At 44.2% G+C, this 12,586-nt stretch overlaps 1 protein-coding gene across 12 annotated transcripts in view; it reads left to right on the top strand.

Moving 5' to 3' along the window:
- USP19 (ubiquitin specific peptidase 19) overlaps positions 1 to 12,586 on the top strand; it is a 52,720-nt gene that overhangs the window by 35,612 nt on the left and 4,522 nt on the right. For all 12 annotated transcript variants that reach the window (XM_039326580.1, XM_039326579.1, XM_039326576.1 and 9 more), the window contains 4 exons: positions 302 to 518; positions 5,173 to 5,325; positions 7,349 to 7,512; positions 9,589 to 9,773. In XM_039326580.1, coding sequence (XP_039182514.1) covers positions 302 to 518; positions 5,173 to 5,325; positions 7,349 to 7,512; positions 9,589 to 9,773 — 719 coding nt within the window. The remainder of the gene's footprint in view (positions 1 to 301; positions 519 to 5,172; positions 5,326 to 7,348; positions 7,513 to 9,588; positions 9,774 to 12,586) is intronic.

Below are 12,586 nucleotides of genomic sequence, written 5' to 3'. Positions count from 1 at the left end.
AACAATGGAGTTTGATGCGTCCCTTTTGCTGCATATCTTGTTTTGCTCTCCCCTCAGTGGCATAATACCTCTCCCATCCACTATCCTGGAGAGCCAGCGTGTAGCCTAGCAGTATATTAAGGCTTGTAAGTTGCTCTTAATTCACAGAGTAGTGTTAAAAATATGCCAAAAAAATGTGCCTTTCTCTGCTTTGTATGAGCAAGAAAAAAGGGAGCTACCTCTCGAACGATTTCTTGGGTGCTTCTTTAGGCCCAGCATGGAGGAATGAGCAACGGTACCTCTAACCTTTTCTGCCTTATAGGAGATGCTCCCCTAGACCTGACCAATGACTGCTCTTTGGCCCTGGTGTGGAAAAATAATGAAAGGATGAAGGAGTTTGTGTTGATCAAGTCTAAGGAGCTGGAGTGTGTCGAGGATCCAAGCTCTGCCAGCGAAGCAGCCAGGGCAGGACACTTCACCCTGGAACAGTGTCTCAATCTCTTCACCAAGCCAGAGGTGTTGGCCCCTGAGGAGGCCTGGTAAGGAAGAGATTTGTGGGGTTTCTGTTTAAGGCTATTTCCAAAATGGATGGATGGAGAGTAAAGTAAATGAATCTAAAATTCTGATTTTTAAGGTTGCATCCCGTCCCCTGTGCTGTGGTTTTTTACAGTTTTAATTAACCTTGATTAAAGCTCCAATTAACATCTAATTCCGAGGCGGCACTATGCATCCTTGAATGTTGCTTAAACGTAATGAGAAAGTGGGACTTAGGAAACAAATGAAGCTCGTTTTAGATAGGGTTTTCCCTCTCACCGAAAGAGCAGGTTTGCCCTTTGAAAGAACTTCTTGATTCTCAGCTCTCTGGATCTGCGTACAATGGCTCCAATGAGGAACATGTGTTCCCTAGTTTCACAAGTATACCAATGTAACCATTCCTATGTTGATTAGACTGAGTGATGACTACAGACAACTTGGGTATAATGGAATAATAGAGTTAGAATGGACTTTGGAGGTCTTCTAATTCAACCCCCTGCTGCATCAGATCACTACTGTAGTGAGTTGCATCTGGAAATTGAATTTGATTCAAAAGATGGTGTCTAGACTGCTAACTGATAGAAGAAATATATGACGTTAAGCATAATTGAACGTATTGATGCTGATGTTTAACATGTTGAATACCTTAGGACAGGGTTTCTCAACTTTAGGAGCATTAAGATGTGTGGACTTCAATTTCCAGAGTTCCCCAGCCAGCACCTGGCTGGAGAATTCTGGGAGTTGGAAGTCCACACATCTTAAAAGAAGTTCCCAATGGTTGAGAAACATCGATTTAGGGCAGTGATGGCGAACCTTTTAGAGACCGAGTGCCCAAATTGCAACCCAAAACCCACTTATTTATCGCCGAGTGCCAGGTGGGTGTGGTCCGCTGGGTGGGCGTGGCTATGGTGGTCATGGCAGACTGGGTAGGTGTGGCCAAGGTGGGCATGATCACCTTGATGTTGCTCATGGGGAGGGACGCATGTGGGGGCTGGGCAAGGTTGGGGGAGATCCAGGGGGTTTCTGGCAGGTGGGGCGGTTGGCAGGAGGCTTGTCCTGTGGGGTGAGGCAAGGCGAGACAGGGCGGGGGTGCCATTGTCGCAGGGCAAGGCAAGGCAGGGGCTGGGCGGCTGCTGCCTGACACCATTGGCCCCTGCACACAGAGGCCAGAGAGCGCGTGGATGCTGGGATGCATCCGGCCACATGGGACCTTGGCAAGTTAGCGGGTGGCTGGTTGAAGAGGGACAGTTGGCATCTCCGGGGCCTGGCTCATGTGCCCACAGAGAGGGCTCTGAGTGCCGCCTCTGGCACAGGTGCCATAGGTTCGCCACTACTGATTTAGGGCCTGCCTTTTTGAGGCCCCACCTCCCCACCAGTCAGTTTGCCCATTTACTGAGGTCAGTAGGAGAGGCCCTTTTGATGGTCCCTATGCTGCCAAAGCCTGAACTATTTATTACAGGGGAAAGGACCTTATGTGGCTCTGGAATATGCTTCCCTTTTTTTCCATGTAGTTTTATTGAAACTTTTGAAAAGGAACATAAAAACTAATGCTGACTAATACGAAGAACGAAAAAAGAAATCAAAGAAAAGGCTCAAAATGCAAGAAGGAAAAAGAAAGATATGAAAAAGTGGCTTCCAAGCTTCTTTATAGTTGTTCTAAGTACAATTTTAAATTTGCCCTTTCTCTAAAGTTACATTACAATTCTTCTTCTCTCTCTATAATCTATCCTGTCTAATAAAACATAAATCACAAGTTCATTTTTTCTGTTTTGCACAAAAAGTCCATAGGGTGTTTCCAGTCAGCTATAAACATAGGTGTTGCCTTTTCTCTAATTGAAGAAGTCAGTTTGACTTTCAGCAAGTTCCATCATCTTCATCAAGCATTCCTCCATTATGAATAATGCTGAATCTTTCCATCTTTGTGTCTACAATAGTCTTACTGTGCAGTTAACATATACAAAAACAAAGTTTCATGACTTTTTCCCAACTGTTTGTTCATTAATCTCAAAAGAAAGACGACTGGTCTCAACTGTATATTAATATTTAAAATCCTCTGAATCAGTGTATATGTTTGAATAAAAATTTGTAGTTTTACATATTCACCAATCTATAGGATGCACTTCCCATGTGGTATCCCGGGCCCCCACTCTCCAAGCAGTGTTCTTTAGGAAAATGGCAAAAACTAATATCTTTTGTCAAGCATTTGGTTATTAGCTGAATTGTTTGGGTGTTAAATGCATTAATTTTAATTTTGCCTTGACTTTGAGTACTTTTTATGTTTTCCAATTTGCATTTGTAATTGCTATAATTCTTCTTGAGTGTTGCATAAACAGAGAGGCAAGATATACTTTGTTTATATCACAGTATTTATAGGTCACCAGATTCATTTAATAAATCAGACATTTGGACAAATTGTTTTTGTTATATTTCAAAGTGTTTGACATGCTTTATAAGCATGTCAAACACTTTGAAATTATAAACATTTATGTTTTTATAAATTTTAAAAACTCCCCTAGGCAGTTTATAAATGATAAAGAAATACATAATATAATGCAATAAAACCTGGCACATTAATACTATATATTTAGCAAAATCTTGGCAATGGAAGAATAGCTTAATATAGTAAAATCAGCTTAATCACAAAATATATTGTTAACTCTATCCAGCTCAAGAACAAATTGGGGAAAGGGATATTTAAAGTCTGACTGAAATGAATAAAAGTCAGAGTTAGCTCTCTATTGGGAAGGAGGCCATCCCTTAAAATAAGCTCTGTTCTGTACCTTCAATGACACTCTAGGGGGTCAGAAGGTCTTGTGAAACCTGTTTGTGGAAGCAATGTATCCCTTTGTTTCAATGTGTATAATGCTTAAAAAGGTCAGCACTTTGAGTTGACTGAAAGAAAGTCTGGCATGAAAGACACTCAGAGCCATTGCCACCATCTGCACTAGCACAGAGAATAACAGCTTGTTGCAGACCAAGGACCGGGGGGGGGGGGCGGGAGGAGGAGTTGCCTGGTGGAGAGACCCACCCAAAACCAGGAGTATGCTTCCATTCAGTTTCACAGATTCCTTCTGCGTCACAATTTTGTCTGCATTAATGTCAGGTGCAAACAGCCAAAACCACTCCATGAATAGGACCGAGTAGATACTTTATTGCTGATCACCTGTACTACAAGAATCTCGCCAGATTGCCTGCCTTCTCTTGGAAACAGGCAGATATAGACCTAAGGATTTGACCTCAGATGTTTCCTCCCCCGAACTGACTCCAAGCTGGAATGTCTCTTTACTTCATCTAGAGGGGCCTCCTCTCCTTTAGCCAGTAATCCCACCACAATAAAATTTCTGTTTTCCTTCATCCAGTCCAAAATATTCTCAGGAGTCATGTTTCAGGGTTCCTAAGTATTAATGAGCAATCTGTCGCCTGCCTGCTGAGGACACTTTAGCTCAAAACTCCAGATGACATCCCTCAGCAATTTACATTGACATTAAGGAGCATAGAGGACAAAGGACAACCTGTGGCATCCCCCAGACCATGAGATGAAAACTAGCCTCTTTCCAGGGCACTAGCTGGCAAATAATCCAGGAGGGCTACCAGACCCTGTGCCTTCGATCCTTAGTCTAGCTTTCTGATGTTACTCTGCTTGATGCCAGCCAAAGTTGCCAAAAGGATTGACAGGCTTATGATCTGTCTCCCTCGGCATTGCAGGAGAGCTCTGCTAAATAGTGTAATTATTGGGATTGTCACTCAGACATACCCAGCTGTCAAGAATAAATTACCTAGGCACATCATGTTCTTCACTAAATGATGGAACATGGAGAACTTTTTCTCAATTAAGAGATTCAGATTTTGTCATCAGTTTACTAAATTAGCCTCTTAACTGTGCCTGTTGTGATCATCTTTTGAGTTTAGAAATTTTATTATTAGCTTTATCAAGAGGGGGAGCATACCTTCTGCCAGCTTGAGAGAGCGGCGCCAGGCTTTGTGTGACACATCAAGAATTGCACTGCAGGGCCTGTTTTGGTCTATGGCAAACATGACAAACTCACGACGTCACGTGGTGTCGCGTGACGTATCGGAACTTTTTCCCCATTGCCGGCAATGGGGTGGATGCGGTTTCCTCGTAAAGTTTGACACCTCTGGTCTAGGGCTCGGAATTTTAAGGGATGAAATGGATGCATCTTAAGCATCTGTGAACCCCAGAATGCAAAAAAGGGGGGCCCCACACCTTTGGTCCTTCCTACTCTTGGGCTTCACAAAAGAGGGGGCCTTGCTGAGGTCCACAGGAGACTCACCCCAACACACTTTTTGCGGTACTAGCATTAGATTGAGTTCACCACTTACGATGTTTGCAAGATATATCAAATTCTAAAATATAGAATTCACTATCAAGATTGCACATTCTCACAATAATAAGAGTTAAAAATGAACCAATTATCAGAAACCAATAGCAAGCCCTTTCAAATAGAACCCAAGAAACAAATACTTTTTTTTTTTCCAGAAAACTCTGTGGTGCTAGACATGTTTCTTTTGAGGTGGGTGCTCCAAGGGCCATTGTGCTGGTTTTCTTTAGTGAGAATACCAGAACTCTTTTGCTTGACAGGAACAGCAGGAGATATCAAGGAACCTTCTTTATCTTTCCACATACTCCATTTTCCACAGGTACTGCCCAAAGTGTAAGCAGCACCGTGAGGCATCCAAGCAGCTGATGTTATGGCGTCTGCCCAACATCCTCATCATACAGCTCAAGCGCTTTTCCTTCCGCAGCTTTATTTGGAGAGATAAGATCAATGACATGGTGGATTTCCCAGTCAGGTGAGGTTACGGCAAGGTGTGTCGCTTTACTCATCTCTTTAACGTCACGGAGACCCAAGCAATTCTTCGGATAGGACCTTTCTGTGTAGCAAAGGATGGGTTATCCTATTTGGGCTTTGTCATAAATTCAGAACCAACTCACCTAACACATAAAGAGATTGTCAGTCTTTTGGTGAACTCTTTCCCCTTGGTTCTGTGCCTTTGATCTTTCTGGTATTGGACGACACCATTTTGAAGGGCGAGTAAATGTGGAAAGAGACTTAAAGAGGATCTGCCTGCCTCTGGCCCACAGAGACCTTGCCTTTCTTCTTGAAGGGCATCTGAACAAGAGGAAGGAGAGAGCGATCTCTTCTTATCTTCCTTTATATGGAGAAAGGCTCTGCTTCCTTCATGAAGAGGGAGGAAATAAGAGACTAGAGGAAGGGTAACAAAAAGGCAAGGTCTACCTATAGTCTGCCTCTGAGGTAACTGAACCACAGGAGCCAAGGAAAATCTAATCTTTGGAGCTGAATTAAACTCTGCACTGTTGTTTTGATTCAGCTTGTGGACAGGATGGCAATTTGTATATCAAAGCCGCTCCACTTGATTTTTCTCTCTCCATGAATTAAATGGGGAGGTTTTGGAGCACGTTTCATAAAGTGAATGACCTCAGAAGTAATGTTGGTCTCTCCATAGCTTGCCCTGTTTGAGCATGATTGTGGAGTAGGCAAACCAGCTGAAAAGTAAAAAAGCCACCTGAGTGTCTTTGTGCAATGCTGACATTCCTCTTTGGGCAGGACATATCAACCATGCGCTGAATAAGGCTATTGGCCCTTCTACTACTTTAGTCTCTACAGCAAGAGGGTGCAGCCCTTGCAAGAAAAGGGCAACCCCCAGTATAACATAAGCTATCAGGAGTCTTTGTAGAGTCAGCAGTATAGAAATACTGTATAGTGGTAAATGCATATTTATTGCACTGCGTTCTACACCTTTTTATCATTAGTTTTCTGATCTTTTAAAAAAAGAACATGCCAAGCATGAAACCCCAATCTAACAGCCTGAATCAGACGCCTCTTGGTTATAGGAATCTTAACTTTGGTTAATGGGATGGGATTCTTTCAATCTCTTTCATAAGCAGTAATCAAATTCTGATTGAAATTCTAGAAGCAGAATCGGTCGCTAAGTACATTGGGTTCTGTTTCCGTCTTCTTTGCTCTGAAAACAAAAGCTTGGTGTGCATTTGGAATAGCGCAAAAACTCATCACCTTCATCTTCTTTTTTCTTAGAATTATTACGTGGATGATTAATAATCTGGTTAGAGACACACTTGGAGTCTTACGGCTTTGGACATTGGTTGTTAAGGCTGAGGTTTTTTTTCTGAGTTTTTCCAAAAGCAGGGTTCTATTGTTGTTGTTGCTGTCAAATGAAGATTTCCTTCCTTAAATCCATAACTGAAATTTTAAACGGCTCCTTTGCTCTCTTCCTTTTCTTCTATATAGACCGAAATTCTATAATCACTTGCACACAGTTCAGTTATGTGGATGATTATCAGACCATGCGTGATCACATGATTGTTCAAGAAAGAAGATACCTGTGCTGAGCTCAGATATTTGGGATTTTTTTTAAAAAAAAAAAAGTAGAGGCAAATATGCCATTAACCATTGACAAAATAAGATTATTTCCTTCTGAATTCAAATCAGAATTTGGGTCCTGACCCGTTTCAGATTGATTTTCTTCAAAGATGCCCACTCCTTTACGAGAGAGAGTAAATTCAAAGCAGCACTTTTTTTTTCAGCTCAGCACTCTCAAAATTCTTTTATATATGATCCAATGGCTGCCACTGAGAGTCCCTTGCTGTATTCAGTCTTCTGTAATTGTATGGCTTGTATTGATCTGAGTTTAAGTCCAGATAAAGAGACAATGAAGACTTTCTCAATAAAGAATGTCAGCTGGTAGGCTGGGCTGCCTCTAAGAAAAAAAATGATAGGAATGGAATTAGGCACAAAAGTATGCAGCTGTCTAACTTGCTCTATTCTATCCTCAGGAGCTTGGACCTGAGCAAGTTCTGCATTGGCCAGAAGGATGAGCAGCAGTTGCCCATGTATGATCTATATGCAGTGATCAATCACTACGGGGGCATAATTGGTGGGCACTACACAGCCTATGCCCGGCTGCCTAGTGACAAGAACAGCCAACGTAGTGATGTGGGTGAGTAGGCTTTAGGTCCACTGACCTTCAACAGGTGAGCCAGGGAATCCATGTAGAAGAGGGATTTTCCATTTCCTGCTAGAGCAGGGGTGTCAAACTCGCAACGTCACGTGACGTGTCGTGATGTATCGTGACTTTTTTGCCACTGCCGGCAATGGTGTGGGTATGGTTTCGCTAGAATGCATCCGGCCCATAGGCCGGCAGTTTGACACCCCTGTGCTAGATGTTTCATGGAAACCTAGGATCAACGCCATATGACTCTTAAGATTGCACATCCAGTTGAAGGAGGAAAAAACACCCTCCTTTTCTGGTCCCAGCCCTTAAATCTTTTTGTTGTTGTTGTTCTACAAGAATTTTGCACAATGGATGCAAGTCATAGCAAATCTCACTCCCTTCAGATTGCACAGTGCAGATCTAGGTTTTAGTTCAGTCCTTCTTCCTTATCTAAATGGATCTATCTGCAGAATTCAGTGAGATAATGTGCCATGTGTAAGTGGTGCGATTGGGATCATGAATCTTTGAGGCACCATTAGTTGCTCTCAGCCTGCCCAGGCTTATTTGTTAATTCTATTCTGTTTCATATTATCAAGCAAACAGAAAGGTTAATAGATCAGGCAACCTTAGAGATTAATTTAGAATGGCCTCAGTTCCAATGGAAGTTCTCTGACATCCACTGACAGCCCTTAGCTGTTTTCCAGAGGAGGAATATTGAATTTTCAGTGTGCTCCTCTGGGAGTGTTCTCACTTTAAGAAAAAAAAAAACCCTTCCTTGGCAGAGGACAAAAATATAAAAAATAGGTAATTTGTCACAGATTCAATGGATTCTGCAAATACCACATTATTCAGTGTTAGGCACAGCCAGAATTGAGAGGAATGCTTAGTTGGGGTATTTAGCCTGGTGTTGCCTTTGAAGCAAAGATACCTTCCTCCATTATAGAAAGAACACTGCTCTTCAGTGTTGTTTTGCCTGCTTCATTCACTTTAAAGGAGAAAGGAACTGTCCCTGTTTCCTTGTTGAAACAAGCTTGGATATAGTGAAGGACCACTTGAAGTAGCCAAGAACAGCTCCAAATTAACAGGGAATTGGACAGTAGTTCAGAATGGCTATTTTTAATTCCTCTGCCCTCACAAGGTCATATGCATTAAAAATTCCTTCCACATTTGGGGATTAGGAAGATGGATGGTAGAAAGCTGATTAACTATTGCATGTGCTCAGTAGGATATTGATACTGACGTTTCCCCCCCCCCCAAAGAGGATTATTTGCTGGGAAAGGACTAAGCAGGACTATTGTTATTCCATATATAATTTGCACAGAGTCTAGAATCTGGTTACTTAGCCTCCTTGCTCTTAGAGAACTAGGATAGAGTTCTAGCATCTTCTAGTCATCAGACAAACTGCCAAAGTGGACCAGAGGACGAATCGTTGAAAGGTTATAACTGCTATTCCCCGAGTTGCTCCTATCTCTTCTGTTAGTAATGTCGTCCTCCTGATGCTTGGTTTATCGCAGTCAGAAAAGATAGTGGAGTTTAGCATCATTAAATATTTCTCCCTGCGCTGCATACATTTAAAGAAGGAGAGTCAGTGAGAATAGCCTCTCCTTTGAACAACGCTGTTGACCAACACTCATTCCTCCAGTGTGCCACCACTGCCGTGAAAGCAGTGCCCATGAATGCAGTGCTGATAGCAAGACACCAAAACTATGGAATCAAAATACACACGGTGCAAATTAAGTTTGAGTGTGTAAGTTAAAAGAGAGGTATCACTTTCAGAGATGTGAGATGGCAGGAGCAGAATTGGTACCGTATTTTCCGGCGTATAAGACAACTTTCTAAAGTGTGGAAATCGGCGCCGAAGTCGGGGTCGTCTTATACGCCGGGTCGTCTTATATGCCGGAAATTACAGTAGTTTCCGGCGGATAAGACGACTTTCTAGGCATGGAAATCGGCGCCGATGTCGGGGGTCGTCTTATACGCCAGGTCGCCTTATACGCTGGAAAATACGGTAGGTAGGGCTCTGAACTAGGCAGTCGGTGCTTTGAAAGACTCCATGCTTATCCCTCTCCTCCCTTTGTTCAGGTTGGAGGCTCTTTGACGACAGCACCGTGACCACGGTGGATGAAAGCCAGGTCGTGACGCGATATGCTTACGTGCTCTTCTACCGCCGACGGAATTCTCCTGTAGATAGACCCCCTCGAGGACCCCCTCATCCCTCAGACGCTCGAGCTGACTTGGCCCCCTCTGCAGAAACAGCAGCCAGTCAGGTGAGGAGTCCCTTCAGTCCACCTTAGAAGACTAGACTGAACTAATGTTTTTTTCACTGTTGACAATTGAGGAAGTATCTGCTGGGCCTTGCTTGCAGCTGTGGCTGTGAGAGTGAGGAGTTGTGGGTGCTGTTTTGTCCTCTGGTATATCCCAGTGAAATGTTGGAGAAACACAAGTATATTAGATGCCGGGAAAAATAACTGCAAAAATGAGAAACACTTGCAAGCGTGTGTCTGTTGGTGGGGGGGGGGCGGGGGGAAGAGATGTTTCCTTCTCAGGAGCCAGAAGGCATCCGTCAGCTCAAAACTGCAGAGTTGAGTTTAGAGAGGCTGGGGCAGAAGATATTTTCTCTGTGGAATACATATTTCAAGAGATAATAGTAAATTGTTGGGGACCGTGCAGCGCAACAGAACTCAAAGCAGCCAGAGAGGTCCAAGGCATGAAAACTGGCTTGGTGAATTTGAGCCAGTAAGTCTCTTCCAGCCCAGTTCACCTCATAGGGTCGTTGTGGTGAGGAAAATAGAGGAGGAATGAATGCTGTATTAAGTACCGTGTTTCCCCAAAAATAAACCACGCCCCCCCCCAAAAAGATCTGCCCTGATTTTGGGGGGTGGGCCTAATATAAGTCCTACTCCAAAAATAAGCCCTAATTAGGACCCCGCCCACTCTCTCCCACCTGGCTGCCGCAATGGGGCAGGAAGCCATGCAGCACATCAACAACACAAGGCAGGTGGGGGGGATGGAGCTGCCCCACGCACCCTGCACCTGCTTCCTTCAGCCCCCCCCCCCCAGCCAGGCCATTCCTTGCTCCCTCTCACTCCCCTGCCAAGCTGGACTGCCATGTTACCTACAGAGGATAGGCGGAATACGCCTGCTCTCCCTCCACTGTTTCGGAGCCAGGAGGGAGTGACGGCGAAAGGCTCCACGGCTGCTGTGCGCTGCTGGAGGGGCTTTCTTCATGCTCCACCCCACAGATCACCTGTCCAGCGGCAGCTGCCGCCTCCTCCGCCAATTCCTATGGCTTGCGGCGCCTCCTTCCGTCAGCCCTTCATCGCCACTACTGGGGACAACGGGAAGCGGAGCGGCTGTGCGCAGTGATGCAGAGCAGAGAAGAGCACTTGCTTGCTGCCCTGCACCGCCCTGCGTCTCCCTTCTAGAAATGGCAGCCCCATTTTCTGCCGCTTCTCCCAAAAGCAAAAAAATTCAACACTAACCTGCTTTCCAGCTCTGGCACGTTTAGTCTCATTTGTCATCTTCAGGCTGGTGCTTTCGGATTCGTGCTTCTAGAAGCACGAAGCCGAAAGCACCAGCCTGAAGATGACGAATGAGACTTCGTCAAAACGTCGCCAAGACATTTCCAATTTGATGCGGGAGAAAACCCAAACAACCAAAGATAATCTTGAATTATTATTATTAATAATAATAATAATAAAGGCAGGATATAAATAAATAAATAAATTTCTTATGCACTCAGTTCTGTAGTTAGACGCCTCTCCTTTCTCTTTCTCCCTCTTTCCCATCCGCTAATATGGTGGGACTGGGCTTCTCTGAAACGTTGTCAATGATCTTAGCATAGATGGAAATGAGGACTGTTACATACAAGTGTGGCTGTGGTTCCAGATATGCCCTAGGATTCTGCTGCCATGGTGCTATAGTGGTATCCATCTTGGGGTGGCTTTCTAGGTGAAAGGTTACTCTGGGCTTCGTCCAAGGGTACGAAAGACAGGCTGCGTTATCCTTGCCCTTTCTGAACCTCCTACAGTTTGCTGCTCATTTTGAGCGTGGCGTCTGCTAGGGCTTCTGTAAACCATATATCCCTGGAGGAGAAATAGGCCCAGAAAGATCTATTCAGAGGGTCTTTATGCTTAAGCCGTGATTTCTTTTATGCCTACGGTCACTCACCGTAGGCCAATGGTTCTCAACCTTTCTAATGCCGTGACCCCATAATACAGTTCCCCATGTTGTGGTGACCCCCCAAGTGGGTGTGGCCACCAATAGAGGGAGTAGGACAGCTAGGGAAAAGGGAAAAAATGGCGGACAGCGTGGTTTGGCGACCCCCGTGAAATGGTCGTTCAACCCCAAATGGGGTCCCGACCCACAGGTTGAGAACCACTGCCGTAGGCCCTTGTGGCACCTTACATCAGCTCCAGCATTTCCTTCCCAGAACAGGCTTTAAATCTTGAGAACTCAGGAAGAAGCACCGCCTGTCCACAGAACCCAGGGGACTAAACGGGGAAGATGCTATGGATGCTTTGGTTTTAAATATCAGTAGAAAAATCAATGTGATTGGCCGACTGTACTGAATGGATCACCCTGCGCATGAAAATATGGTCTATGGCTGATTACCCTGTGACTAGCATCTCCTGTTCATCTGTTTAATTAAAAAGAAAAAGAAATGACTGTAGTTACTTATCGTCTCAGTCTGGTCCCTAATGCTTTTTCCCTTACCAAAGTTGAACTGTTGATTAGGCGTCTCATTCTTTAAAATTCTCACCTGCGCACACTTGGAGGTTACTGATGTGTCATGTTCTCACCATCAAAAGCTTATCTGTGACTGGCTGTTCTCACTCAGTGTGACCGGTTGGTCAACTGAACGTCCTTTGTTTGTACAAGAAAGCATGGAAAGTGATTACTTGACGCCTGTGTTTATTGAATGGAATAAGTTGGCAGACTGGGAAGATTTCCACCAAGCCAGCCAGCATGGATGCCTAACTCTGATAGGTTTTTCACTCCATTGTCATGTGGCTTGTGCTATTCATTCTGTCCCTAGGAGTCCTTGTATCTGAGCATGGCCTCACTATTAGAATTGCAA

This window comes from Crotalus tigris, unplaced genomic scaffold (genome assembly GCF_016545835.1).
Source record: "Crotalus tigris isolate CLP2741 ecotype Arizona unplaced genomic scaffold, ASM1654583v1 scf7180000024342.5246164, whole genome shotgun sequence".
NCBI classification, from domain to species: domain Eukaryota; kingdom Metazoa; phylum Chordata; class Lepidosauria; order Squamata; family Viperidae; genus Crotalus; species Crotalus tigris.
The sequence above is the reverse complement of the archived record's forward strand: the minus strand, read 5'-3'. Positions and strand labels throughout refer to the sequence as shown.